At 56.7% G+C, this 24,989-nt stretch overlaps 10 protein-coding genes across 10 annotated transcripts; 5 read left to right on the top strand and 5 right to left on the bottom strand.

Annotated features, from left to right (window-relative positions):
* Positions 1-60: 60 nt before the first annotated feature.
* Positions 61-1,174, top strand: C8Q71DRAFT_756688 (uncharacterized protein). Its single transcript, XM_047923619.1, has 6 exons — positions 61-117; positions 183-290; positions 357-463; positions 660-796; positions 856-909; positions 964-1,174. Exons 2-6 carry the CDS (start codon positions 197-199, stop codon positions 983-985), a joined length of 414 nt encoding a protein of 137 aa, XP_047779238.1. The 5' UTR covers positions 61-117; positions 183-196; the 3' UTR covers positions 986-1,174.
* A 141-nt stretch (positions 1,175-1,315) lies between these two features.
* On the top strand, positions 1,316-3,532 carry C8Q71DRAFT_584192 (uncharacterized protein). The gene is made up of 3 exons (XM_047919519.1): positions 1,316-1,442; positions 1,494-2,173; positions 2,224-3,532. Exons 2-3 carry the CDS (start codon positions 1,510-1,512, stop codon positions 3,405-3,407), a joined length of 1,848 nt encoding a protein of 615 aa, XP_047779237.1. The 5' UTR covers positions 1,316-1,442; positions 1,494-1,509; the 3' UTR covers positions 3,408-3,532.
* A 508-nt stretch (positions 3,533-4,040) lies between these two features.
* Positions 4,041-7,295, bottom strand: C8Q71DRAFT_907117 (uncharacterized protein). The gene is made up of 3 exons (XM_047928944.1): positions 5,296-7,295; positions 5,014-5,229; positions 4,041-4,957 (listed from the first exon to the last, which is right to left on the bottom strand). The coding sequence occupies exons 1-3, from the start codon at positions 7,091-7,093 to the stop codon at positions 4,356-4,358; spliced, it is 2,616 nt and encodes an 871-aa protein (XP_047779236.1). The 5' UTR covers positions 7,094-7,295; the 3' UTR covers positions 4,041-4,355.
* On the bottom strand, positions 7,296-11,078 carry C8Q71DRAFT_907116 (NRDE-2, necessary for RNA interference-domain-containing protein). Its single transcript, XM_047928943.1, has 7 exons — positions 10,549-11,078; positions 10,411-10,502; positions 9,591-10,357; positions 8,727-9,533; positions 7,886-8,677; positions 7,693-7,811; positions 7,296-7,631 (listed from the first exon to the last, which is right to left on the bottom strand). The coding sequence occupies exons 1-7, from the start codon at positions 10,967-10,969 to the stop codon at positions 7,405-7,407; spliced, it is 3,225 nt and encodes a 1,074-aa protein (XP_047779235.1). The 5' UTR covers positions 10,970-11,078; the 3' UTR covers positions 7,296-7,404.
* A 105-nt stretch (positions 11,079-11,183) lies between these two features.
* C8Q71DRAFT_756676 (cytosolic large ribosomal subunit protein) lies at positions 11,184-12,223 on the top strand. Its single transcript, XM_047923618.1, has 5 exons — positions 11,184-11,341; positions 11,390-11,617; positions 11,667-11,801; positions 11,851-11,955; positions 12,011-12,223. Exons 1-5 carry the CDS (start codon positions 11,282-11,284, stop codon positions 12,023-12,025), a joined length of 543 nt encoding a protein of 180 aa, XP_047779234.1. The 5' UTR covers positions 11,184-11,281; the 3' UTR covers positions 12,026-12,223.
* A 71-nt stretch (positions 12,224-12,294) lies between these two features.
* On the top strand, positions 12,295-15,815 carry C8Q71DRAFT_756675 (Sec39-domain-containing protein). The gene is made up of 3 exons (XM_047923617.1): positions 12,295-14,352; positions 14,402-14,561; positions 14,615-15,815. The coding sequence occupies exons 1-3, from the start codon at positions 12,372-12,374 to the stop codon at positions 15,567-15,569; spliced, it is 3,096 nt and encodes a 1,031-aa protein (XP_047779233.1). The 5' UTR covers positions 12,295-12,371; the 3' UTR covers positions 15,570-15,815.
* A 1,089-nt stretch (positions 15,816-16,904) lies between these two features.
* On the bottom strand, positions 16,905-17,948 carry C8Q71DRAFT_584126 (uncharacterized protein). The gene is made up of 3 exons (XM_047919518.1): positions 17,418-17,948; positions 17,194-17,334; positions 16,905-17,106 (listed from the first exon to the last, which is right to left on the bottom strand). The coding sequence occupies exons 1-2, from the start codon at positions 17,816-17,818 to the stop codon at positions 17,292-17,294; spliced, it is 444 nt and encodes a 147-aa protein (XP_047779232.1). The 5' UTR covers positions 17,819-17,948; the 3' UTR covers positions 16,905-17,106; positions 17,194-17,291.
* Positions 17,949-21,037, bottom strand: C8Q71DRAFT_584047 (uncharacterized protein). The gene is made up of 2 exons (XM_047919517.1): positions 20,154-21,037; positions 17,949-20,102 (listed from the first exon to the last, which is right to left on the bottom strand). Exons 1-2 carry the CDS (start codon positions 20,789-20,791, stop codon positions 18,080-18,082), a joined length of 2,661 nt encoding a protein of 886 aa, XP_047779231.1. The 5' UTR covers positions 20,792-21,037; the 3' UTR covers positions 17,949-18,079.
* A 414-nt stretch (positions 21,038-21,451) lies between these two features.
* C8Q71DRAFT_756667 (Cgr1 family-domain-containing protein) lies at positions 21,452-22,612 on the top strand. The gene is made up of 4 exons (XM_047923616.1): positions 21,452-21,736; positions 21,795-21,923; positions 21,984-22,056; positions 22,109-22,612. The coding sequence occupies exons 1-4, from the start codon at positions 21,588-21,590 to the stop codon at positions 22,172-22,174; spliced, it is 417 nt and encodes a 138-aa protein (XP_047779230.1). The 5' UTR covers positions 21,452-21,587; the 3' UTR covers positions 22,175-22,612.
* A 219-nt stretch (positions 22,613-22,831) lies between these two features.
* C8Q71DRAFT_707251 (cytochrome P450) lies at positions 22,832-24,859 on the bottom strand (the record flags this gene model as incomplete). The annotated part of the gene is made up of 10 exons (XM_047920551.1): positions 22,832-22,907; positions 22,967-23,099; positions 23,163-23,290; positions 23,346-23,427; positions 23,485-23,671; positions 23,723-23,845; positions 23,923-24,038; positions 24,093-24,241; positions 24,297-24,621; positions 24,679-24,859. 10 exons carry the CDS (start codon positions 24,857-24,859, stop codon positions 22,832-22,834), a joined length of 1,500 nt encoding a protein of 499 aa, XP_047779229.1.
* Positions 24,860-24,989: the final 130 nt, after the last annotated feature.

The following is a 24,989-nucleotide window of genomic DNA, read 5'->3' as shown; positions in this document are numbered from 1 at the left end:
TGTTTTGATCTGATCGCATTAGGCATGCAACGCCTCATGGGCGCCATGGCTGCATCCTGTGGATGATCCTGTCGCTGACAGTGAGTATCGTCGAGCACTAGGCTTGCACTCATTGACGTGAGCTTCAGCATAGTATTGTCTACATTGCAGGGAGCTCACGCATCAATTTGTCTTACTTCAAGCCGAACACATTTCTATGCCCGAGCCTACGGCCTCTACACCGCTTCTTGGTAACATGGCGTCGTCTTTCGTGAACTCCAGGGTTCTGTGGAGGACCGGTGCTCTCTTCAGTTAGTCCATCGGCGCAGACTGTCTTTCAGGAGATCCATTGGGAGCTGATGCGCATAAACTACCAGCTGCCGTCGGTATGCTCGCTGGCGCATTCGGGGCTCACGGACTGCAGAAGAGGCCCGGTGTCACGCCGGAGAACATCCGTGCATGGGGTACTGCAGCTCAATATGCGGTGAGTATGCTAAAACCTTCTATATTGGTACACCAAGCTAGCAGTGTTGTCTTGGAGGTGTACAGGGCATATCGGCGACGAAGTATTGGTAACAGCAGTTACTGGTGCAGCATTGCCGTGCCGCCCTGTATACAGACTGTCAGGACCAGTTTCTGCTGCGTCACTCATCATACTATCTTGTGCCGGACGTACGCAGGTATTCAATGGGCTCGGTTTGCTATTGATTTCGATGCATCCGCGTTTTGCGACCCATAAATTCGCCGGGCCCGCGATCGCTGCAGGAGGTTTCATCTTCTCCAGCAGCATTGTTGCCTTGGTGCTCGCTCGGGACAAGTAAGTTTGTAACTTCACTTGTCTGCAGTGATCTCAAATGCGACGCTTGCCTTGCTTAGGTTCAGGTGGTTGGGCCCGTTCACTCCGCTCGGTGGCTCTCTTATGATCGCGGGGTGAGTGCAAAGTCTAGGCCGCTGAGAGCTGGAATTAACTGCACGTCCCCACAGGTACATTGCCTTGGCATTGTAAGGACCCCGTTGAGAGGATGTGAGGGTCCTGACGCAACATGGCCAGCCTGTGGAGCTGCTCAGCTCGAGTGTCTGTTTGGAAGTAGTCTGCTTTGTCGTTCGCAATGCATCCCCTCTCGTCGTATACAATAGAAATAGGAAGAAAGCATCGCGTTCTGGTTGCGTTGCCAGTGGGGCGGTTGGAACGCAGAAGAACAAAGACAGCCCAATGCGGGGATGGCCTGGGCGCGTGAGGCCACGCGCGGGAAAACGAGGCCAAGTTGAAACGATCACATGACTTGCTGCACAACGTGTCTTCTCCGCTTGAAACGGCGGTGGTGGCCACGGGCGACTCTTTCCACCCTGTTCGCGACCACCCATCACCTCTCCCGCCAGCGACGTCCCTCCCGCTCCCTGTCCCCCGCCCCCTCGGCCGCCCACATCTCTTCCCGCTCAATACACTCCACAACACATACCGGGTGAGCTTCGACGTCTTGCATTCTCACACATGGCCTCATTTTCCCATTTAGCGCCCCCTCCACTAAGATGGCCGATCTTAACAACTCTGCGTCACTGCAACCTTCATATTCATATCCTCCGCCTCACCTTGTTCACTACACCACACGCCCCATGAAGCGACGTGGCAGCGATCCACAGTTTATCCCGGCCGAAGCGACTTTCAATCCGCGCCCATATCACCCGGTGAGCTCGCAGCAGTCCCAACCCCGCCAACACTCCCAGGCACCCACTTCGTCCGCATCGTCATCCCGCCCCAATACATCGAGAAATCGCGGGAACCTGAACCTCGATCCCACCCCGGACGACTCTGACGCGCTCTTTATCCATCCGCCGTTCGACGACTTCCCCAACGCCGATAGTTACAAGGATGGGCTGACCTACAACATCATGGCTGACCATCTGGACTGGTTCCTGGATGCCAATGATTTCATACATCCGGATAACCACAACGAGCGGGCGATCGGCTATCCTTCCAAGTTGGAACCGCCCCGCGGGTGGTGCCCGCAGAGGAAGAGCAAGGAAGGCTGGCCCGAGGGTGAAGAGCCACGCTTGCGCTGCACATTTTGTCGTCGAAGCTATTCAGGCACAAATGCCAAAAGCATGTGGCGGCGACATGTACTGGAGAAGCACAAAATCGCAATGGCAAACCGGCGAGAGAACACAACTGGGAGAGGTGGCCGTGCTGCGAACAGTGAGTGTCTCAGCTATAGCTTATGTTTTAGTGCTCATCCATGTACACAGAAGAGAACCGTACTGCTAGCGGTAGTGATAGCAGGCGCACCGATGAAGGTTCAACGCAGCCCGCCTCTACTACTGAGGCATCGACTAGCGCTCACGCGCTTGACTCGTCGGACGATGAGGCGGAGCAACCTGCACACCTCCCGCCTCGATCCGACGAACCCGACGTGTTTGGTGCTATCAACACTTCTAGCACGCCGCCTTTGACCCCCGGAGGCCCGTCTCCTTCTCGTTCGACACACAGGAACAATGGAGGCTTCGATTCACCGTACGACCCCCTCGCGACTCCTGCCTTCCGGCACTCCCCGCGAGTATCTCGTCAGCCGTGGCGATTCCCCAGCCCCAGCCACCCGCTGTACGCGAGCAAAGACAAGGAGCTTCCCCTAGCCATGCTGGTTCGAGGTTTCACGAGCCCTATGGTCCACGGCTCAGACAACAGCCCCTTTTTCCCGATGCCCGGGAGCGAGCACAAGAAGAGGAGCGTGTTCAGCAGTCCGTTTGTCTCGAAAGACACAGACAGGATCAGCTTCCTGGACGAGTCGCCCGCACGTCTGGTATTCGATGGCACGCCTCTGAGTGCGCGCTTAACACGCTCTCCGTTTGAAGCTCGCAGCGCGGACTCGCCCCTTGGCCAGTCTCAACGCGGTAGTCTTCGCGTTTCGTCCTGGACGGAAGCCACCAAGAAATGGCAAGCCGAAGCGGCCGCGGGCTCCCCTCGCAAGACCACCGCTGAGGGATCGGGTCTGTTGGCCCCCATCGAGTTGCAAGGAGACGATGTCTTTACCGACGGCATGTACAGTTCTTTCATCGACTTCAACCCCAAAGGCGAAGGAAGCACCCGTAGCCCCTCGCGCGCGACGGTCGCCGAAAGCCCGGTCGTGCGCACTCAGCCGCAAACAAGCCTTTCCGCCGTCACGAAGGGCAGTTCCGGTCTGATGAGTTTCGGCTCGGGCCTCATGGACGCTTTCTTGTCCGGAAAGACCAAGGTCAAAGCGAGGCGAGCCGAGTCGTCTGACGATGACTCCGACTCAGACATGAGCGGGCCTAGCCATGGGTCGCCCATCCGCGTGGGCAAGAAGACCAGGCGTGCCTTGTCCAGTACCTGGTCTAAGGACGACGACGGGGACACGGAGATGACGGATCATCACCCGAAGAAACGTCGCAGGACCTTCAGCGGACGCGACTAGACTCGCTGTCGCCATCCATAGCTGCCTCCTCCGCATAGACGGCTCCACCCTTTAAAGATAGACCGGCACGCACCGTCTTGACTCCCCCACGCCTATCCTCCATCTCGTCAATCTCAACGTTGTTTTGTCCGCTCTGAAGGTTGCTTTGTCATCGCTCTCTGGACAGCGCACGCCGACGATCGTCGCCTACATTGTTTGTGATAGGCCTCGGTCGCCGTCGGTCCGCTGCGGTCTTGTCCAAGTACAGTATATGCACTCCCCTTTCTGTATAACATCGTACACTATCCCGAGCGCCGTAGTTTCTTGTCTCTCCTCCATCTCGCCAAGTATTTATCGACAGATGTCGCCCCTTGGTTCCTCGATTGTATCCGTTCTGAATGAGCAGCCAAGTCCATTTTGCGATCGCGTCTCCTCCCCCAGTATGCCTACCTCTCTTCTATTGTACACTTAAGGACTATCGTCTGAGCCGCGGCTAGCATACGTACGATGACTAGTCGTCTGGGTTGGGTTGTTTGTGGTGCATCTTGCCTGATGCCGTGTACCTTGTGGTTTTGGGGATGTATCGAAAGCGAATATATCGGGTTTTTCTGACACTCCAATAGTCACGCACGTCGATGTGCTCGCGACCGAGTCTTTGGGTTTGAACGTATGCTTGCATAACCATAGCTGCCTCATACATGACAAGTCAAGGGGACTAAACGAGATAGATACCGATGTGGAAGTGAAAATGCGCAAAACAAGAAAGCACAGCGAAGGTGAAGAGAGGGCGGGTGGGGGTAGGGGGACTAGTGGAGGGGGCAGGCATGATAATTGTGGTATGGCACACAATATTTTCGTAGCCAGGATAAAAGAGGAAAGAGATGTACGAGAAGGAACGGTGACAGAGGGAGGTCATGACGGTCATAAACACAAATTGGAAACATAGTAAACGAGGGGAAGTTGGCGGACCTAGTACTGACGACATGCAAGCGCACGAATCTCGTACAAATACGTTCGGTCGGGCTCGCCAGAGGGGTCTGTCCGTGTGAGTGAGAGCCAGCCCTTCATCTCGGCGCGATGTCGCTCCTGTGCGACGCGGCAGTTGTCCGCAAAGGACGCGTCGACGTCGCACACCATAGATGCGCGCGAACCGCGGTCGCTTTCGCTCCCGGAACGTGTCCGCGAATGGCTCCGTGCCGGGCTGGGCGGCTGAGTCCGTGTTGCCTCACTGGAGGCTGCGGAAGGTTGCTGGCTGGCACGGATTGTGCCGCCTTTCGCCTCCCAATCATCTTCGTCTTCGTCGTCCGCAAGGTCGGCGAAGACATCGGGCTCTTCCTCGTCCGGCGGTAGCGTCGATATCCAGCACATGCGCGAGGGGTCGAAAATCATTGTGCCCACTACGCGTGCACCTGCTGCGAACGAGCTTACCGGCGAACCCATGGAAGAGCCAGTCAAGTGTGTAATTAGTGCAGGTCGGGTGGAGGAGCCGACTGCTGAGTCGAAGTCGCGGAGGGCTTGGTCGTTGCCCTCCCAGCGCAAGGTGCTGGGATTCCACTTCATCTCGCCGACGACTGACACACGGATTAGTACCTGCGAGATGTTGCGCGCATTTGACATAATTACTCACCTTTCGGGGCTCCTGTGCCGCCTAGGTTCCGAATCAAAGTCGGCTTCCTTCGTGTTTGCACTGCGGAGGGCGAAGATAAAGTTCTCCTCTTCTTTACGTTCAACTCCTCGGAGTGCTTCGACAACATCGCAGCTGACGTGGGCTCGGGTTTTGAAGGGAAGTCAATGCGGCCCGTACGCTTCAGCGTCTTGGCAGGCGGTGCGCCTTTTGAGAGCTCTAAACAAAGGCAACGCCACGCGAGGACTCAGCGACAATCCAACAACAATGAAACAAAGCACGTACCATAACTACTTGAGGACAGCTCGCGTTTGCCCTTTCTACGCAACGTGCCCTTACCCGATGTCGAGTCGGCCAAGTTGGAAGACGCGGCCTTCGCATATGTTGCGCCCGGTACACGGTTGCCATACCCTTTGGGCTCGACCCGATAATGTTCCTCTTTGTCTCGGTCAAGAGGAAGATCATCGAACCCATCGAGTTCTGCGCCATCGCCATACGTCCGTTGCCGCTTTGGACGCTTCATGACTTTCGGTGCTGGTAGGGGTAGACTCTTCGTCTGGCTGTGCCCGAGCCGAGACTTCATAGAGGAGGCCGATGGCGGTCGTGGAGGAGGCAGAGGAGATTGCGAACGTGGAGCGACCGCGCTCGTAGGGGTAGGAAAGACAGAAGAGATGGGAGTCCGTGACTTGAGCCGTGATGACGACGTGGGCATGGTCAGGCGTAGCGCCACCGGATTTGACGATGGTGTTGAGGGGCGCGTCGGGGGCACAGTGTACTCGAGGCCATAGATCCGACTCGCAGAGTTCGTCTGCACCTTGGCCCGGGAAGATGCAGTCGGCGCGTTATAACCGGCTGGCATCGCGCTCGAGCCCGACCCAGAGCCTGACGCTTCGGCGTTATGTGTGGACTCAGAGAGCGACGGCAAGGATGCCTTCCGTCCCAGCTTGTGCGCTGACGATGGAGATGTCGTCGGCTTGAGGCCAGAATGAGACTTCTGTACTCGTAGGCTGCCAGGCTTGGGCGTAAGGAAAGACACTGGGGAAGTGGGACCAGCGGCAAGCGCTTGGCTGTAAGTTTGTGACCGTATGGGTTGACCAGGCCGTGACGGTGGGGATGGTGGCGTTCCAATCTTTCGCAGCTGCGACGCAGACGAGATCGGCGGGTTATTCGGTGATTTCGCGCGATCTGACTTGAGCCGTGACGGTGGCCGCACCGTCGTTGCGGGACGAGGGGGCGCACTCCTGCTGCGATTGCCTGGTGTAGCACGGTTGGTGGTCTTGGTGATGAGCAGTCGACTGGGGCTCAGTTCGACGTCATTATCGATTACGAGACCCATCTCGAAGTCGTCTTCGGGGTCAAGGTTCGCAACCTTGACGCGCTCGTCGGTGAATGCGGTCTTCTTCTTGATCTCGAGGATCTTGGCAAGCTTCTTGCCTCCTGACTGGGTCTCGAAGAGACCTGTAGGGATGACAAGGCCATCGAGCTCGCCGTCCTCGTCCTCATCTTCGTCCTCCGTCTCGGTCTCCGGCAGCGACGCAGACGTGTAATTAGATGATGATGCGTTGTCGGCGAAGCCCAGCGTGGAGTAAGCATCGGAGGACTGAGAGGAAGAGGTTTGATCTCGGTCGCCCCATTCGAGGGACGCCTTGGAGGAACGATGGGAAATTGGGCGCAAGGAAAGTTGTGTCAGTTCGGATGGGAGGGCAAAGTCGTCCTCAAAATCTTCGTCGATGGCGGGGGGAGGAGGGCGGGTGGATGCTTTCGGTAATGCGGCGACCTTGATGGTAGACACGCCCTCCTCATCCTCGTCGTCTGGTGGGGTGGGAAGCGGTGGCCGGATGGTGAACATCTGGGAGGACTTCCTCGAGGACTCGGCGCGCGCAGCTATGCCGTCCAGGACACTTTGTGCCTTCGCGCCTCCGGTCTTCCCGAGGTCCATCTCGACGTCCCAGTCCTCGTCGGCGTCGTCCTTATCGTCCTCCGCATCGGACGCGTGGATCGGATCGCCGTCGGGGAAGTCAAAGTCGGCCTCGGGCCATTCTTCCTTGGAGAGCACGATGGAAGGTGCAGGTATGGCGGTCATTTCGAAGACCAGGGTCAGCGAAGTAGAGAATTAGGCCCAAGCGTAGGGGCAAGAGGTACTAGAGTGTCGACGAGATTAGGTAGAGAGAGCAAGAAAGACTAGTGCGCAAACATCGAAGGGGGCGCGGGGGTACGGGTAGCGAGAGGCGGGCCTGTGCTGGTTAGAGCGAGGCGAGTACTTGTGCGGCGATGCGAAGGGGCGGGCGGCCTCGTGTCGACGGCATCCAGTCCTCTCACAACAGATCCGCTGACCCGTGTACAAACACCGTCGCCAAACACAAATACTGGTAAATACACCCGCCACAGGCGCGTCTAGTACGGCCTCAGGCGCCGCAGCTCCCGCGCGTTGTGCTCGATCTCGTCCTCCGTGTCCGTCTCCTCCGCCCTATTATCTCCGCCCTCTTCTGTCCACCCCTCCAGCGCCTCGTCCAGGCCCCGCCGCATCCGAATACCCCGTTCCGCCATTGTCTCCGCCCACCCATTGAGCTCCCGGCCACTGAATGCCTTCCGCAGTGGCCCAAACGCGAGCAGATAGAGTTCTGCCCACGATCATATCAGCTCAGCATGCAGTCATACAACAGGCGTTCCCAAGCCACGCACCTTTCGCGAGGGGACATTCACCCACGGCTCGGAACAACAACTTCTTGGCTCGCTCTACGTGGCCCGTCCTCACCTCGAACTGCACGTACAGCTGCCAGAGCGCGGTGCTGCCGCGTGTGCTGTACAATGGTCATATCGGTGACAATTAGCTCTGAATACACACAGGATGACTCGGAGGACGCAATAGACGTACCGTTCGCTCTGCACCGCGGCGGACAGCCCGCCTCGTGTCCGCTCCTGCTCCGCTTCCCAACGGCCCTTCTCCCAGCTAGCCAGCCACACCTCCGCAGCCCTTCGCGATAGGTCTTTATCTCGCATGCCCGCTTCCGCACCCTCTCCAAACAGGGTCTTGACCCGTCCCCAGATGGCCTGACCCTTCTGGGCTTCCAGGAACATGCCTAGCACGATCGTGTTGCTCGGGTGCTGCTCGATAACGCGCTCGGCTCGCTCCCGCAACAGTGCCGGAGGCATGGGATTCCGTAGTACGATCCCGTGGACATAGAGCAGTGACAAGGACACGACGACCAAGCTCTCGTGCGGGAGTGTCCCAGGGTCCAGCGCGCTGAGGTGTACGTCAAGTGTCGATAGCGCGGACTCCGGTGACGCTGTGAGGAGTTCGAGTAGTGTCCAGAGCTTCATGATGTATTCGCGCTCCTTCCAGGCCGTAGACGGTACGGTGATAGCTTCTTGTAACTGTCGCTTCGCTCGTAGAATGGGAATGCCACCTGTGCCTTGAGAGCCTGTGGATCGAAGAATGACTTCGGTCGCACTTTCGGGGCGACCAGCAAGCCACTCCATCTCCGCCCAGTCCCACCACAGCTGGCGATGAGCGGCAGAGGTCGAATTCGAGCTGCCGAGGATGGTTTGGTAAACCTTGCGCGCGTCATCGAGGCGACCTCGCAGTCGTTGCAGTCGAGCATGCGCAGCCCACAGTGGCAGGGAATTCTGCGCAGAGGCCAGCATCTTCTTTGACTGTGCTACAGCGCTGTAGACACTCAGTCCAGTTGTCTGACGATGTGACATTTTATACACACCTCTTCAAATTGCAAGCACCCTCGAAGGCGAGCGAGAGTACATCCCACTCCGTGTCGTCCCCAGTTCGACACTGAGCGAAGACTTCTCGAACCAAGTCAATGCTCACGTCCGCGACGTCTTCAGGACCCCACATAGTCCATCGCGTACCAGGCACTGCTTCCAGCGCCCCAAGCACACCATAGCCCCAGTTCTTCACAGGCCCGAAGGCATTAGAGTACTCGCGCTCCCGCCCTATGAGTACACCAGCTTGTGCGTCAGCTGTGATCCGTCTTGCGGCACTGTTAGCTTCAGACGGCACGATGGCGGCTAAGTGGGAAGGCGACGCGAGATGCGCGCACGCCCACCGGTCGTCCGTACTCTCCTGCGACAACGACGTGAGGGTCGCCAGAAAGCCAGGGACGTGCAGGCCAAGGAAGGCGAGCCAGATCCGTCTGAATATGTCTTTCGCTTTCGCGCTGCGGATGTCGACGAGCAACGGCCGAATGTCTGCGAAGAGGATCGTTGCATACGGGTCCTCGTCTGCAGCGCCGTCGAACGAACGCGTGGGCAGCTGGTACGCACGATCGGAGAGCGACTCGGACGCCGCCCATCGACGAAAGGGGTCGCGTTCTCTCGCAGAGATGTTCGCAGCCTTGCGGGGTGAGACCAAGTTCGTTACATCGCCGATAGGGTTTGTTGTCCAATATGGCACACCCTTTGTATTGGCTTCGCCCATGCGAGGTGCCTCCGACTCCCAGAACTCCTCCAGGGCGTCTAGCTGTCTCTCGAAGGGCTGTCGAGCCATGTCAGGATGTGTCCTGTACGTCCTGCAATATGACTCAAATTAGCACCGTGCGCAAATGCGAAATACAACAATGGCGTACAATTCAGCTTGCGCCTGGAAGAGAGCAGTGGCTCGCTCCACGTAGCCTGCATCCCGGAAACCAACGGCCACCCGCCAGAGGACTCTGAGCATACCAATTTCGTCCCCTATGACTGCACCGAGAACACGCTTCGCATCTTCGACAATGCCTTCCACGCCCTTCTCGCCCTTCCTGATCCTCCAATCGAGCCACTCCATCCACATCTCGATGCCCCCTACCTTCAGCGCATCTTCCCATTCCGCGCGCAGTTTGCTTTCGTGCCAGGTCTCTTCACCGGCTTTGATGTACCGGAGCCTGAGCACCTTGGACGACGCGTTCTGCGGGTGGGCAGATAGAGCTCGCTGTAAGATGGACAGAGTGATCTCCGAGCGCGCCTTCGGTGCGTTCTTCGATGTGATAGGGACGGTGGAGAGCGTATGTGAGAGGAGGGAGAGCCATGTTGGAACTGAGGCGGGGTCGGCGGACAAACGCTCCTCAAGCGACTTGAGGGTTACTTGAAGCGATGTCATGGGAGTCGTATCCGAGTCGTCGCCTGAGCTCTCCTCCCCTTCATCCTCGGACGACTCACTTTCGTCGGCATTGGCATCATGTCTCGACGCTGTGATCGACCGGTATGACGGGTCACCTTTCCGCTCGCGCCCCGAGGAGATGCGTAGGAAGCCTTCGACCTCGTCGTACTTATACTTGTCCTCCGACGAAGCCAGGAGTCTGCGAGTTGGAGGTGCATGCAGCAGATGTCGCGCACTGGAGTCCGTCAGCCCAGGCATCTAGATAATACGTGAGCCCAGCAACACCAAACATTGACGACAGATGCACAGACCTTGCGCTTTCCGCCCACAGCAACTTCGACACCTTTGCGACCTCTGTGCACCACCCTCCATCCATGCTCCAAACCTAGGATCGTCTTACCGCCTTCCGCTTGGTTAGATGTCTCCGAAACAAATGCGAAGTAACTCACCACCGACTAGGTAGTAGCGCGGAACGCTCCCAGCGTACAGTCCACCGTACTGTGTATTTAGCGGATCGCCTTTGCGGTCTGTAAAATACAGAAGCTGCTCGCTATGTGATGCTTTCTCCGCGCGCAAGAAAACGTCCTCTTGCGCCTTGAGGCGTTCGTCATCAAAACCCGCATAGGGACTATCCTCCTTGTGCTTCTTGGATCGGTCTGTGCGACGTTCCCTACTGTCGTACTCAGCCCTGTCATGTTTGTGCTGACGCCCCTTCCGTTCCTTTTCTTCCCTATCTTTCTTCTTCTTCTTCTTCTTCCTCGCGTCGGCAGACTGTTCTGCGGGAGTAGCAGGACGCTTGCTCGGACCGGGATCAAGGACCGGGAACGACGAGAACGATGAAGGAAAAGAGGAGAACGATGGCGCTGACATTGTATATCTTGTAAATACGGGCTTCGTGTGCAGACAATTCGTGTGTAGGTTGCTGGATCGAGGGTGACCAAAGCGTGCAGCTCGAGGTCGACGAGCACCTGGCAGGTTGTGGCGAAGCTATGAATTCAGGCGCCCACCGATCAGTCGCGTTCGGTGACGCGGACCACGTGCCGCAATATGCTGCCCCGAAATGGTAATCAGAGCGGTCTTCACTTTTTCTTCTGCAGCCAGGTACTCTTGCCCGGGCCTTGACCATTGTTCCAACCCCCAGCGCATACTCTGCTGACTGGATCTGTACCTTCTTTGTTCATCATGCGGCCGTTGACCGAAGAAGAGAGCAAGGCTGTCTTCACGAAGCTGGCGAACTACGTCGTGCGTTATGTTCCACGAGCTTCAATCATCCTCTAACCCACCGCTCAGGGCAAAAACCTTGTTCATCTCGTCGACAGGCCAGATGAGCCGTATTGCTTCAGACTGCAAAAGGATCGCGTCTTCTATGTGTCGGAGTCCTCCATGCGACTGGGCATATCTGTGGCTCGTCCAAATCTCGTCAGCCTTGGGACATGTTTTGGAAAATTCTCAAGGAGTGGGAAGTTCAAGCTTCACATCACTGCTTTGGACTACTTGGCGCAGTATGCCAAATACAAGGTACGCTGCATTACCGACATGACGTTCAGCACTCCTCATTGTGTTGCAGGTCTGGATCAAACCGAATGGAGAGATGCCATTCTTATACGGCAACCATGTGCTGAAGGCGCACCTTGGAAGAATCACGGAGGATACGCCCGAGCACCAGGGAGTTGTCGTGTTCAGCATGAACGACATACCATTAGTGCGTTTCACTACCTGCGAAGATACCCTTGAATTGACAAGTCGTGCAGGGGTTTGGTGTCACGGCGCGCTCTACTATTGATACCCGTAAATTAGACCCAACGGCAATTATTGTATTCCACCAAGCGGATGTTGGTGAATACCTTCGTGATGAAGTGAGTGTCGGATGATTGTGTACGGCGGCGCCCTGCTGACCGCATTCGCGTACAGGAGACATTGTTCTGAGACTCTACGTCTTACATGTCTTTCCACTGGTCTTTCATTAAGAGGCCAGAGTCATTCTCTATTCCGCGTAATGAAGTGCTCGGCCGGTTATAGGGACGCCAAAAGTACACCTCGTATCTGTTCGCATGGGACTTGTCGTTGCTTGTATCATATGGGGTATTTCACGCATGTAGAACAATGTACAACATTTGCGTGGTAGACTTGAGGCCTTGAGGACGCGTCTTCGGCAGGCAGTCGGAGAGTATGGGCAAGATGAATTATCTCCTGAGGCGCCTGTGCACTGCGCGCCTTGTGTCGTCACGATTGCGGCTTTCCCCTGGGCCCGCATGCACGTGTCAGACACGGAATGGCGTCCACCTCGACCTCCACGTCCCCGACAGACCTTTGTGCGCAATGGACAGCACTAGCGGATGAGAACATCACTACCAACAAGGTCGACGAGCTCCTGCGACCCGTTTCCAATGACTTGTGGGTCGCCGCCGCTTGTACGGACCGCGTTCTGGAGGACGCGACTACACAGAAGTCGGTCTTGGGCTTAGGAATCGAACGGACTGCTTCCACTCTCAAAAGGGCGCATGAGGCGTACTTCCGCCCTTCGCCGTATCAGGGAGACGAATCGCCGGAGGATGAATCTGCGAAGGACTCAACTGCAGAGGGAGAGGCTCAGGATGGCCAGGCTAGGCACGCTTCACTCGTCTCACACTTCCGCGACGAACCCACAGACGCACAGCTATGTCGCATACGTGCGGTTCTGCTGGACCGGCTGGACCGGCTGTCTACATTCTTGGAGATATGTAAGGAGGCGCCTCCCAGGGCAACGGAGGAAACGGTCGATGAAGACTGGGAGGACGACCCGTGGGCGGACGAAGCCAACGACACCACGGCAGAACCATCATCGTCTACCGTGGAACCACCACTTCCCCTATCCACCTTCCTCACTACAGACCTTCTGCATCTAGCATGCCTGCTTGCGTCTTTGGAACATGCTTCCGCACTCCGTATACTCATGAACCGACACGGGCATCATCTATGGCCATACCGGTTCTCGATCATCGACTGTATCCCAGAACATGCACTTGCCACTGAATTTCGTGGCGTGCTACCAGTCTATGACCCTTCAGACGACAAGGAGCAAAGGCCGGACCCGGACCCGTGGAGAACTGAACCGGACTTCTCGGAAAGCGCGACACTCTCTGCTGCCCTCGCAGACGCTGAAGTTCCTCTGAAGTTCTCCGTTCTAGCCCCCGTCACAACGGATCTGCCTACACGAACAGAGCCCCTGTCCTCGCAGGATTTGGCGACATGGTACCAGGATCGAATAGACCTCATCGTCTCGTCAACTGGTATGGTCGATGCTGCCCTGTTGCTGGTACAACACGCGGCCTCGCAGGGGCTCCCAGGGCTTGACGAAGTAGGCGAGGAGCTCAGTCTACTATCCCGCTTGGTGTACGATGCCCCCTCAGCGCCAGCCGACGCAGATGAAGACTGGACACTGGACCGATGGAGGTCAATGGAACCGTCAGCTGTGGTGCGTGCATACCTCGCGCATTCCATACCGGAGACGGTCGCAAAAGATATCAGCAGACTCGTCATGCCGTATCTCTTCGTACTGGAATCGCGAGCAGAGCGAGCGGGAACACCAGATCCATCCCTGCCCAGACGGCTCCTATACGGGTACATCCTGAATGCCCCTCTCGAGATTGTAGCGGCCATCTTCGAGGCATCGAAGCCAACTCTACCTCCCGCTCAGCGACTCATACGCAATGACGAGGACATAGCACGTCTCGCCTTAGCGTGCCTATATGGGAGCGATAGCCTGGACGAATGGTCGACCATGAGCCGCATTTTCGAATGTCTCCCTGCCTGGGATACCGCCAACGATGAAGACGAAGCAGACGAAGCAGACACCACCATCGCTTCGTTAGGTGCCTTCGTCATTCCCTCCACTACCCGACCCCGCGCCACACCAACGGATCTCATGCTCTTCTTCCAACCCCTCCCTTCGTCTGCCCTGTCACGCGCTTTGGACGTCCTGGACGTCCATCTTGAGTCTGGAGAGATTCTGGCGCGATGGGAGGTCCCAGCGCCCCTCCGTTGGTTCTTACAAAGCAACGGTAGCATCGCCGAGCAGCGATCATGGGCCAACCGGATGGCGAGGCGAGCCGGAGGCACCGACAGACTCGAGACGCAAGAAGATTGGGAATGGCTTTTGGAGGATATGCTCAAGCTCTCGGAGTCGGGCGATAGCGGAGCCTGGAGCGCATTATGTCTGCTATCCGAGGACGATATCGTTCGTATCTACTTCAGCGGTCTGCTGAGCACAGGCAGTAAGCTATGGCATATTGTTTGCTATGCACTCTGCTTACCTCTCACTAGGATTCGACATAGCGAAACGCTTGTTACATTCTTCTGGCATTAGCGTGTCGCTGGAGCCATCCGTCATCGAAGATATATGTCTCACATGTTCTCAAGAGTTCTATGACAACGCAAGCTCTGGCAACTACCATTTCGGCGACATGAAACTTGCCTATGACTGGTGAGCTGTACGTCGGACGCTGTTGACTTCGTGTTGCTGAAGATGCCTTGTAGCCTTGACATTCCCGCGCCTTCCGACCGAATCACCAGGGAGAAAGAGTTCATTGAGGCCACCACTCGCCTCTGCTCTTTCAATCTGATGTCGCGCCCGGGCATTCCGATTACTCCTCTTGAGATCCGTCTAACCAAGGATCGCTTGTCCCTTGTATCTCGGGTACTCTCCAGCAACACTGACGCCTTCAAGCATACACAAGTGATACTCGACCTTGTCCACAAGCTCGGATTCAGAGGGGACGTTGTTGCTGAGGCCAAGACCATGGCCATGCTTGTCGAAAGCGCAGTACAAGCCGAAGACTTTACGCGTGCATTCGAGACAAGCCAAAGTATGATCGACACTGTCCTCAACCTCCGATCGACGGTACCGTCTGGCCTGCATGACTCTAATGTAGACGAGGCAAGTGAGGTCTGCTGGGTCGCTTGCTACCAACTCGGGCGGCATCCGGAGTTTGAAGACGTACAAAAGAAGCTCACGCTACTAGGGCGTGCCCTCGAGCTATGTCCGGCGGATAGGATGGCGGATGTCTTAGCGATATGGCACCGTTCAGAAGACGAAGACCTGGAGCAACGACGCGCGCGACTCGAAAATCGTCGCAAAGGTGGTCGGACAGTGCATGCACGCAAACGTGCGCCTACAGAGCATGATCCTGTTGCATCCCTTGCGGCTCGCTTGCAGCAGCTCCGGATGCCTGACTTCCAGATACCGCATTCTCCGCTCACGGGCGCGGAGGATGCGGCGGCGCTAGCAGGCAAGGCGTTCAACCGCGTTGCGGCGAATTTCCCGTTCACCGTTGGCAACCGAGGCCGTACGCTGACAGGCGAGAACGTCAATGGATGGAGTAGCAGAGAAGGTAGCAGAGCACGCGAAGACGGACCAGACGTTTCGGTTCAGGCCTCTCGTGTTTTGCAGGCTGGTATCGGTTGGTTATTGGGTGGAGATGACGATGCTTAACGTACTCTGCGGACATTTGGGACGATCACATTATTTGCCCATGCTCCATGCACGTATCCCTTCATCTGTTCTTCTCTGTTCTTCTACACTCGCAGAGTAATGATAGTCCTTCATGCCATCCAACGCGGGAGGCGATTCTCAGTCAACCTTTCCTGTACTTCCTGAGCACACCGATCTGTTGCTACACCTGCATCCGCGGCACATACCACCTGTGTTGCGGTTGCGGTTGCGGTTGCGGTTGCGGTTGCGGAGACGTTTCCAATTGGAGGAATTTGTACGGCTGGGATCGCGCCATAGTGAGTCCTGGCCTACTGTATGACCAGAATGTTGCTTACCATCTACGAGCGCCCTGTTATTGAGACTTAGGGTTTCAAGCTCACCCTGAGTCTTCAAGTAGAATATCATGGTGCCAGTCTTCCACAGAGGCATAGTCAGCTATGTTTGTTTTCCCTTTAGGGTCACTGAGGGCGAAGCCCTATGTGTATCTAAAGGCATCCTGAGATCGTCCATCCTGTCCCTTCCTCTTCCTATCCTTCCCTGCGCATGTCCCATAGTCAGCTTACTTGTATGCGGTGCACAAGTAGATTGTATAGGCGACGTCGGCCGAGTGATTGTCATCGAACTTCCTTGCAAGCACTCGGCCGCATCATGTCTTCCAAGCAGCCGGGCGGCGCCCGGAGGCTGGTGGCATGGATAAGGAAGGACTCTGAAAACAACATCAAGGCCAGCTTCGCGTCTTCCGTGATTGCGGTTAATGCGCCTTCCGTGACCTTCTCGCCTTCACAGGAATGAAGCTCGCCCCAGCCCGGAGAGTCGCTAGTATGCCGACGACATACTCAATGGAGTGGCGTATGACGAGACAAACGCGGGAACCTCGCTGAGCCCCCTGCGCTTGCAACCGAGCGGCCAGCCGCCCATATAGCATCAACAGTGACATGGACAGTCGCCCGTACGATGTCGCACTGCAGCCCAAGTCCACGACAGCGTCGTGGCGCGGGTGGCACAGCGTCTGTACCAAAAATGCGTAAACGGGAGGCTGCAGTTGAGACCTAGCAGCTGGAGAGTGACCTGGTCTGCAGTGTATGCAGTACTTGTCGCTGTCTTGCGGCGAATGTGGCACGTCCGGAAGGTGCTGTGCAAGGCGAGAATGAGCCACTTCCATGTCCATGGGTGATTGCTACGGCAACAAGGCGAACCAAAGTGTCATAGCGAGTCCACGAGACGACATACCTTGTAGGTTAGCTGAGTCGTCGTGAATACAAGGCATACCAATCTATGTCCTAGTTCCACTTGATGTCTTCGCCGCGTCGTTCGTCTGGCTGAGCACTGTTCGTCGGCATGCAGTCATGTGTGTATCCTCCATGACGATGCCGGAGAAGTTGCACTTAACGGAGAGAATGGGTTTGCCACGATAGTGGCTCGCTGAACGGCTGAGTCCGTGTCGGGCAAGTCCTAACTGTGGTCAAGCTCGGTGATCAATGAAACCTCCATGCGATGAGTCCATTCATCAGTGACAGTTGTAGTGAGATCGCACAGGCTCCGAACAGGATTGCGGAGAAGATGGCAGGGAGTCCATTCTCAATCTTCAGCATCAGGCTGCGGTGGTGTGAGTTCGCGTGCTTACCACTTGTACGGCTTCTGAGATGGGAGTTGGTCAACACTTGATTCCCGCTCAGCTTGTGACTGTTTGAACAGCGATTGCGAACTTCGCAGAGCAGTACATTATCGTCGGCTTGCCCGGAACAGCAATGCAACTACTGCGGTCCTGGGTGGCATCTTGTCAGACATCCAATCATCACTAGCGGTGCACTGGTGTCCCAGGCAACTCAGCGACGATGATGAACATACCAAGGTTCCTCGCCTGCGAGGGCTCCGGTAATCCTGCAGACCAGAACAGGCATCAGCGTCCGAAGCTGTAGGCACTCACCTGGATTTAAAAGGGCGGCGAAATGATGGCAAATGATCGGGCGCCGTAGTGGATCCAAAGACCGAGTGGGGACTGCTATTACCCAACATTGCGAGTCGATCGCAGGATACAAAATCGTAAGTAGTCGTGACGAGATATTCGAGATGTGAGGTGTGGGGAGAGGAGGGAGTGGAACCGGAAGCCAAGTGGCAAAAGAGAGTGGTGCGTGTACGTTGCAACGTACTGAGTGCGGCTGTAACAACAACAATAGGGCGAAAGGTGTACGGTGCGGCACATTACGGCGCGGTCTATATGCAATACGGTGGCAGAAAGAGGAAATCATGAACGTGAAGGCAGAGGCTGAAGATGTATGCACAGAACAATGACAACAAACAGGATGCAATGCAGACCGCGGGATAGTGATAGGAATAAAGAGGCGCGTGTAAACTTCCAGCCGACGACAGTAGATAAAGATAAAAAGTCCGGATGTGTTCTACACTACCTGTTGTACAATGAGACTGCGAGCGGCGGGACGGGAGAAAGAGCGGGAAAGCACCAACGCGGTCGGCCATCCGTAAATAGAGATCCGTCGAGCGGGCCAGGTCTACGTGCCGCTGGCGAAGCGAGAGCCGACGCCCGTGCGAGCCCGTGGGCGGTTGACTACACCAACCTTGACACCGGCCTTCCTCAAGTCGTCGACATACCCAACGTTGTCGGCATTAGGGCGACCCAGGTTGCCCCTCCCGCATGCGGAGCAGTACGGAGCCGAGTTTTCCGTCATGCGAAGCTCCTCCACCTCGGCCTTGAGGTCGCGCACCTGTCCCTCGAGCTCCCAGATCTGCCTCTGCCACGCGCGACGCGCAACGAGGATCTGATCCTGCAACGCATCGACCATGGAGGACTGGTCGTCCTGAGAGATCATGGGCGCGGACTTGCCGTCCTCCTGAAGCCCCGCATAACCCTGGAGCTGCAGCGGGAACTCCGTGCTGAGCGGAGATATGGCCGTTGCGGCCGTAGTAGGTGTGCCCATATCCGAGTCCATCGTGACAGGACTGACGAGCTGCTCACCAAAGTTATTGCTGAAAAGGGTGGAGACAGGACGGAGGCTCAACCCGACGAAGTCGGAAGACCCCGGCGGGGCGCTGCTGGGTGGTAGCGTGCCTGCAGCGACGCTGGAGAACGAATCACTCGCGGTCGGCGTGATGGTGATGGTATGCCCATGCGAGGATGTCTTCTCGCTCATCGCCGACTGGGGAGCAGAAAGCTTGGAGGGATGACCCGACGTGTTAATCGACAAGCCCCGCGCGTTACGCCTACTACCGAGCTGGCGCTCCCTCGAAACCAGTGATTCTTTGCTCGTCGGCGAGCCGTTATGCGACTCAGACGAGCTTCTTGAACCGCCAGTAGCAGCGTCGCCATCCAACAGCGAAGGAGAGAGCGAAGGAACTGGGACACGATGGGTCGATCCCTTGCGCTGCCTGGTCCCCGACTGATACTGCGACTGGGACGATATAGACGCAACGTCGGACGCCAACGCAGGAACCGGTGGCGGCGGGGAGTACATGCCCCTCTCCTTCTCCTTCCCATTGAACAACCTCATGAATCCGCTCTTCTTGCGTTGAACAGACCTCTGCGGTACACTCCCCTGGGAAGGCGTGTGCCCAGGGAGAGGCGGCCGTTGGCTTGATTCCGTCCGAGCCCTCCCACCGGTGCTTGCGGACCGCGTCCTCGAACCCGAAGCCTGGGCTTCGAACTCCTGGTCAAACGACGTCGCCTGTGACTTCGGAGCCGTGTAATCGCTCGAGATGACCGGATTGGTAGTGGCACTTCTTGCGCGCTCTCGCGCCTGTGCCTGCGCCTGCTCCAAGGATATGAGCTTGATGGACGAGCCTGCAGGGCTCTCTCCAAAGCCCATGAATGCCGAATTGTTGACCAGCTTGTCATTGGGCTTCATTCTAGGACTAGCCGGGCCTTGGGCATGGGGCGCGCCACCGCCAATGCCATTCATCACCGACAGCGACGAAAATGACGGTTTGTTGACAAGCACAGGTCCCGAAATACCTTTGCCACGGGGGTTGAGGGGCGAAAGGTCTTTAGGTCCCGCTTCGACGGAAGACAGAGAAGTGACAGGGGTCAGCAATACGGTAGTATTGGATCGCGACTGAAACATGCTGCTGTTCGCTGTGCTTTCCGTGAGCGTCGCATTCGAGTCGCTTCTGTTGACGAGAGACGTTGGACTGGGAAGAGGCGGCTGGATAATAGATTTTGGCGACGAGATCGACTTCGGTTTGTCGTACGTGCGGCGGACTAGATCTGGATTTGCGTAGGGATGCGTGTACTCGCCGTAGGAGCTGGGAGTCGGCGAACGAGAGGTAGGCTGGTCAAACGACGACTCCAGGGGAGATATCGGTGTCGGGGAAGCCGTATGCACATAGCGAGACATCGGAGATGCCGGTGATTGTGTAGGGAACGGAGAGGGTCTGGTGTCAATAGGATCTAGCGTGGTAGGATGGGCACTCGACGGAGTCCTGGGTCGCAGCCGCGAGAGCGACAGCTTGTCACGTAGCGTGGGCTGTGGAGAGCTAACGGCGAGCGACGTAGAAGACATCGACGCCTGGGCCAAGGCGCTGTAGTATGGGTGAGCATCAGTGGATGATAAGAAAGGCGGAATAACTGACAGGAGAGCGCTGCCATTCCCTGATTCCATAGACGGCTTCGACCGATTCGAGTCGGTGCTCGGTCTCTTTTCGCTCTGCCTGTCGGTGCTTGATTTTCCCAAAGCCCACACCCGCTTGCCCCCATCTTTCTTATTTCCGGGGCGTTTCTTGCTTGAGCCTGACGAGCGGAGCTCATCCTGCCCCGATGTGTCATCTTCACCAAGCTCCCAGGGTGCGCGAGAGTGGACGGTCATCTTGGGACCATACGTGCTTATCCTAGGCAGCTCCTCCTCGCTTGACACAGGAGACCCATCGTCGTCCTGCGGGGGACCGTTGGATGAGCATTGCGAGTCGTCGTCGAGATCGAGACAGCTTGCATTCGGGAAGTTGAGCCGCTCCCTGTCGAACATGGGGGAGCGAGGCTCGGATGGTGGACCCCGCGGTGGGAGAACGAACTCGTAGGTGCCCGCACTGGCGTCGGCTGGAGTGCCGTTAGGCCTGGGGGAGAAATAGGGGCGGCTATAAACAGAGGGAGAGTCAGAGAACTCGGACAGGGAGGGGAACCGGCCATGTAGGTCAGCGCGGGCAGCACGCTGGTCGAGGAGGTGGCGGAGGTGGTCCTCTCGAGAGTGGATGTCGGGGGAGTTCATGACGCTCATAAGCAAGGACGGTGGGGAGTTGGACGGGGCCGGGCAGCTGGACGCCAGCGACGGAGGGCGTCGCGGTGGAAGAGCAGGCGTCGCGCATCCGCCTGAACTGAACTCCTTCCGGCTAGCATGGCGGCCAAACACGCGTCAACACCGTCTATCATCCGCCCGATTCACGATTCTCCTTCTAGCCTGCAGCGTGTCTGCGCCAGTTCTAAATTCGCCGAGAACGACGCATCGTTGCCAGGCTGCTCTCGCGCGAACACGTCTGTGTGAACCGCACCGCGCAGATGGACATGAACACGCAGAGCGGACTCATCATCATGCTCACTCCATCCCTAACGAATGGAGGACGAATACGCGACGTTCGCCCGCGAGCCAATCTGACGCTGATCGACTCATCGGATCCTGAGGCGGGCGCCTGTGGCGTTCAGTGGCCAGTGCCCCATCTGCAGCTGTTATACGCCAGTGCTCGGTATCGCGACGACCTGGCGATTGAAATATTGAGGTCGGCGGCTCGAGCCATTTTAGGCCCACAGGGCGACGGTGGGCCTGTCCCAGTGTCTGCGCTGGACACGCAACAGATGGGCTGTGGCGGGAGATCGAGTTGGGCAGATACGCCCGATGGATCTAACGCATCGGGCACGCACGCTCTATCCCAGATTGGGCCGAGCGCCGTCTTAGCGCCCTCCACAACGCCCTCCGGTCTTTTCGCAGGACTCTCGGCGCTCCCCCTCTTTGGCACCCTCTATTTGTCTCCCTTGACATATTTTGGCCCCCGCATACGACCTTCTCGCCACGGAATCTCATGATGTCAATCCAAGAAGCCACACTACACTCACAGCCTCAGCAAGGCAACTCTTCATCCGACCCATCAACTTCCGCGATTCCTCTTGTCCCCTCTGCCGCCGGTCGTGTATCCGGTAAGCCATGGAAGCAGCCAAAATCTGCAACAGTGTATGTGCCCGCCAGTACTACTCGCGAACCTTCGTGTCTCACCCTCACATTTGTCCAGGCGTACGTTGCTCCCAGACGGCCTCAAGTCGAAGAGCTGGGAAGATCGCATGCAAAAGACGCAGAAGGAGAAAGCCATCAAGAAATTGCAGGCTGAGCTTAGCGAGGAGAAGAGGGTTGAGAAGGAGCGGTAAGCAGCGCGCATATCGCCTACTCCCGCTTTTTGATGCTGACGGACGACGCTGGGCAGTCGGAGACAGATCACCTTGGACCGCAAAAAGGCCGCGGAGGAGCGCCTTAGACTAGAGGAGGACAAGGCCAAGGTGCGTAACGTTTTGCCTTCTGTCATGTCCTCATCTGACTGGTCGCATGTAGATGGGCGCACGGAAGGCTGCGCGTATGCGTCGGAAGGCCGGTCGCACCAAAAAGATCAATCATTGAAATGTTGGTGTACACGGATGTCGACACGGCGGGGAACAGACACGGGCTTTCGTGCCCTACACATGGCTGTGGTTCCACTTCAAATGACGCAGTGTTATGCGTTACCAGCTGTCATGCTTGCTTGGGATCGTCGAGGAATGGGAACTGCTCGCCCGTTGTGCGTGAGGCGCGGCTGCTGGAGGGACGAATTCGAATAGACTGGCCATGTATCTTGTTAGAGCATACTGACTCTATTCCAATAGTGGAGCGGACCGACGAACTCCTGTACACGAACTGCGATGGTCTAGACATCGATATAGCGCGCAGTAATTGACAATCGTGTCCAATACATGCAATTTACCCGGGCTATGGCTGGCCGTTGCCACCGTAAGCGTCAGAGGTGACATTGTCATTTCGCATGATACACAATCCGTTTCATATACAGACCGACTCAGACTGTGGCGTATCGTGCCTTCACACAGTATGCTTTGTGCCCTCAACACGTCGAGCTTCCGGCCTTGGAGGTTACTCCAGATAGACAATACCGCCGAGATGTAACAGGCACATAATAGATTAGTGTGATGAACGGCCTTGAACGGCACGCATACATGAGGTACAGTGTCCGGCTAGTGGACACCCACGTACGTCGAACAAAGTGAAACGACTCACAGCCATGTCCTAGTCAGTACGTGCCAACGACTCCAAGAGCTCTGGTGAGCGCACGGTGATATTACACGCAAAATTCTCCGCATGGCTGCCGTCAGCGCCGTCAGAATTAGATTCCCAGGGGATCAGTGGGAAGAAGGGACGTACGATGTGAGACGAGACGTCCACCGCACGTCTGGCTCGATCTCTCTCCCTTTCTCGTCGACCGCCTTCGCGATGTTGAACACCGCGAGGAGGCTCGATACATTCAGAAAGAGGGACGTCTCGGCGAAGTGCTGGCCTAAACACCATGCGCGCACTTCGTCAGGTATGCGTTCAACTGAGAGACAGGGAAGCGGCGTACCTGGACAGACTCGCCGTCCGAACCCAAATACGAACTTACGCGGATCGAATTGCGGCTCAGGGCCAAGGAACCGGTTGGGATCAAACGCGAATGGAGAAGGGTACATTGTCTCATCATGTGCGATAGCCCTGCGAAGCCAATGTAAACCTCCACTCGCAACACACGACTTGCTACTAGACTTACCAGATGTTTGCCAGAACCGTTACGCCCTTCGGTATGAGGTATCCCTCGTACATATCGTCCTGAGTCACGACATGCGGTAGGCCTATCTCCTCGTGATCAGTCTACAATTCCAGAAATCTAGATTTCGAACCGCACGAACCCAAGGGTGCTACTGGATTCCACCGCATCACCTCCTTGATCATTGCGCCGACGTAAGGCATATTCGGCTCGTCATCCCAGGTGGGAAGTCTACCCTCACAGACGCGGTCGACCTCCTCTTGAGCACGCCGTTGCACCTCCGGATGCAGCGTCATCAAGAGAACAAATGAGATCAAGATGCCCACAGTCTACCACCGCATCAGCCAGTCCACGAGCTCCACGTCGAGGATGAATCGTACCGTGTCAGAAGCCCCTGCATACAAGGCAGAACTGCACCACCGGAGGATGTCGTCTTCTTCCTGCGATATGCCATCCGGTCGCAGGTTCAGGGAAACGAAGGACTCGACATAATCACCCGTTTTCTTGCAGTCCATTTGAGTCAGCATGGGACTCATGTAAAGAACGACTTGAAGGCAAGCCGTCAGTCAACCAGGCTCACTATCTGATCCTTCGCCCACGTATACAGCAGCGAGTCTACCCGCTTATATTGCTCCTTGTAGTAGGCCGCCACACGTTTGAACTCGGCGAACGGGAACCATGACGGGATGAAGCGCACTGGTACAGGTATTCGTTATTAGCACATGATCATTTACACGGATTGGAACCTACAGATGGGGTACGTGTTCACCAACCACTGTCCAGGCCTCACAAGATGCGCCTGCGTTGCGACTGCGTCTTCGACGACCTTGACGAAGTAGTCAATTTGATCTTCAGAAGTGCGTCCATATGAGATCTGAAGAATCAAGGAGGCTGCATTCCTGGAAATGATCAGTTCAACGAGGTGCCCTGGGATGATCGTAATTCACCGCGTACTTCCGAATATGGCTCACGAATTGCTCAGGAGACACAGCGAAGTTCAACAACATCTTCCTGGAGTGCTCCTGCATGATCGGCCGGTAAGCCCGCGTAGGGCGCGGGTTCAATCCGCTGTGCATCGTCTTCCTGTATCTCTTGAACCAAGGATGGGAAGCCAGAATGCTGAAGGCTGTCAGGCGTCTGCCTGCGAGTTCGGTGTACATCCACTGTACTGGACGGTCGGAATAGATAGAAGAACGAGAGTCAAACAGATCCGAGGCCGCCTTGAGAGTGTTCAGGACAACTGTCGTTGTTGTGTGCACCCGGAACGATGTAACGGGGCCTAAGGGATTGTTTCTGAGCCAGAGCAGAGTGACCTGATCCGCATCAGGATACGCACCATAGAGATGTCCCCATTCAGCATACGTTTTCCAGGGATGACTTGACGGGAGCTGATGAAGATTACCTGACCACCAGCGCGGCGTGGGGCCAGGCGGTAGTGGCGGTTGCCTACGGCGGCGAACGTAAAGACCAAATGCAGCAAGGGCTGCAGCAACAACGAAGAATAGGAGGTCAATCATCACTTTGGCGGCGTTCGGGATGTGCCAGTGACGGCGGAACACGCAGTGGTTCGTGTTTCTCGAGGCTCCTTCTTATGCTCGGAATGCTTCCGGGTCTCGATCCTTGATGACCAAGCGACGCGAGACATAA

This window comes from Rhodofomes roseus (genome assembly GCF_022264815.1).
Source record: "Rhodofomes roseus strain CIRM-BRFM 1785 chromosome Unknown C8Q71scaffold_9, whole genome shotgun sequence".
NCBI lineage: Eukaryota > Fungi > Basidiomycota > Agaricomycetes > Polyporales > Fomitopsidaceae > Rhodofomes > Rhodofomes roseus.
Note: the sequence above shows the minus strand (reverse complement) of the source record. Positions and strands in the feature narration are given on the sequence as shown.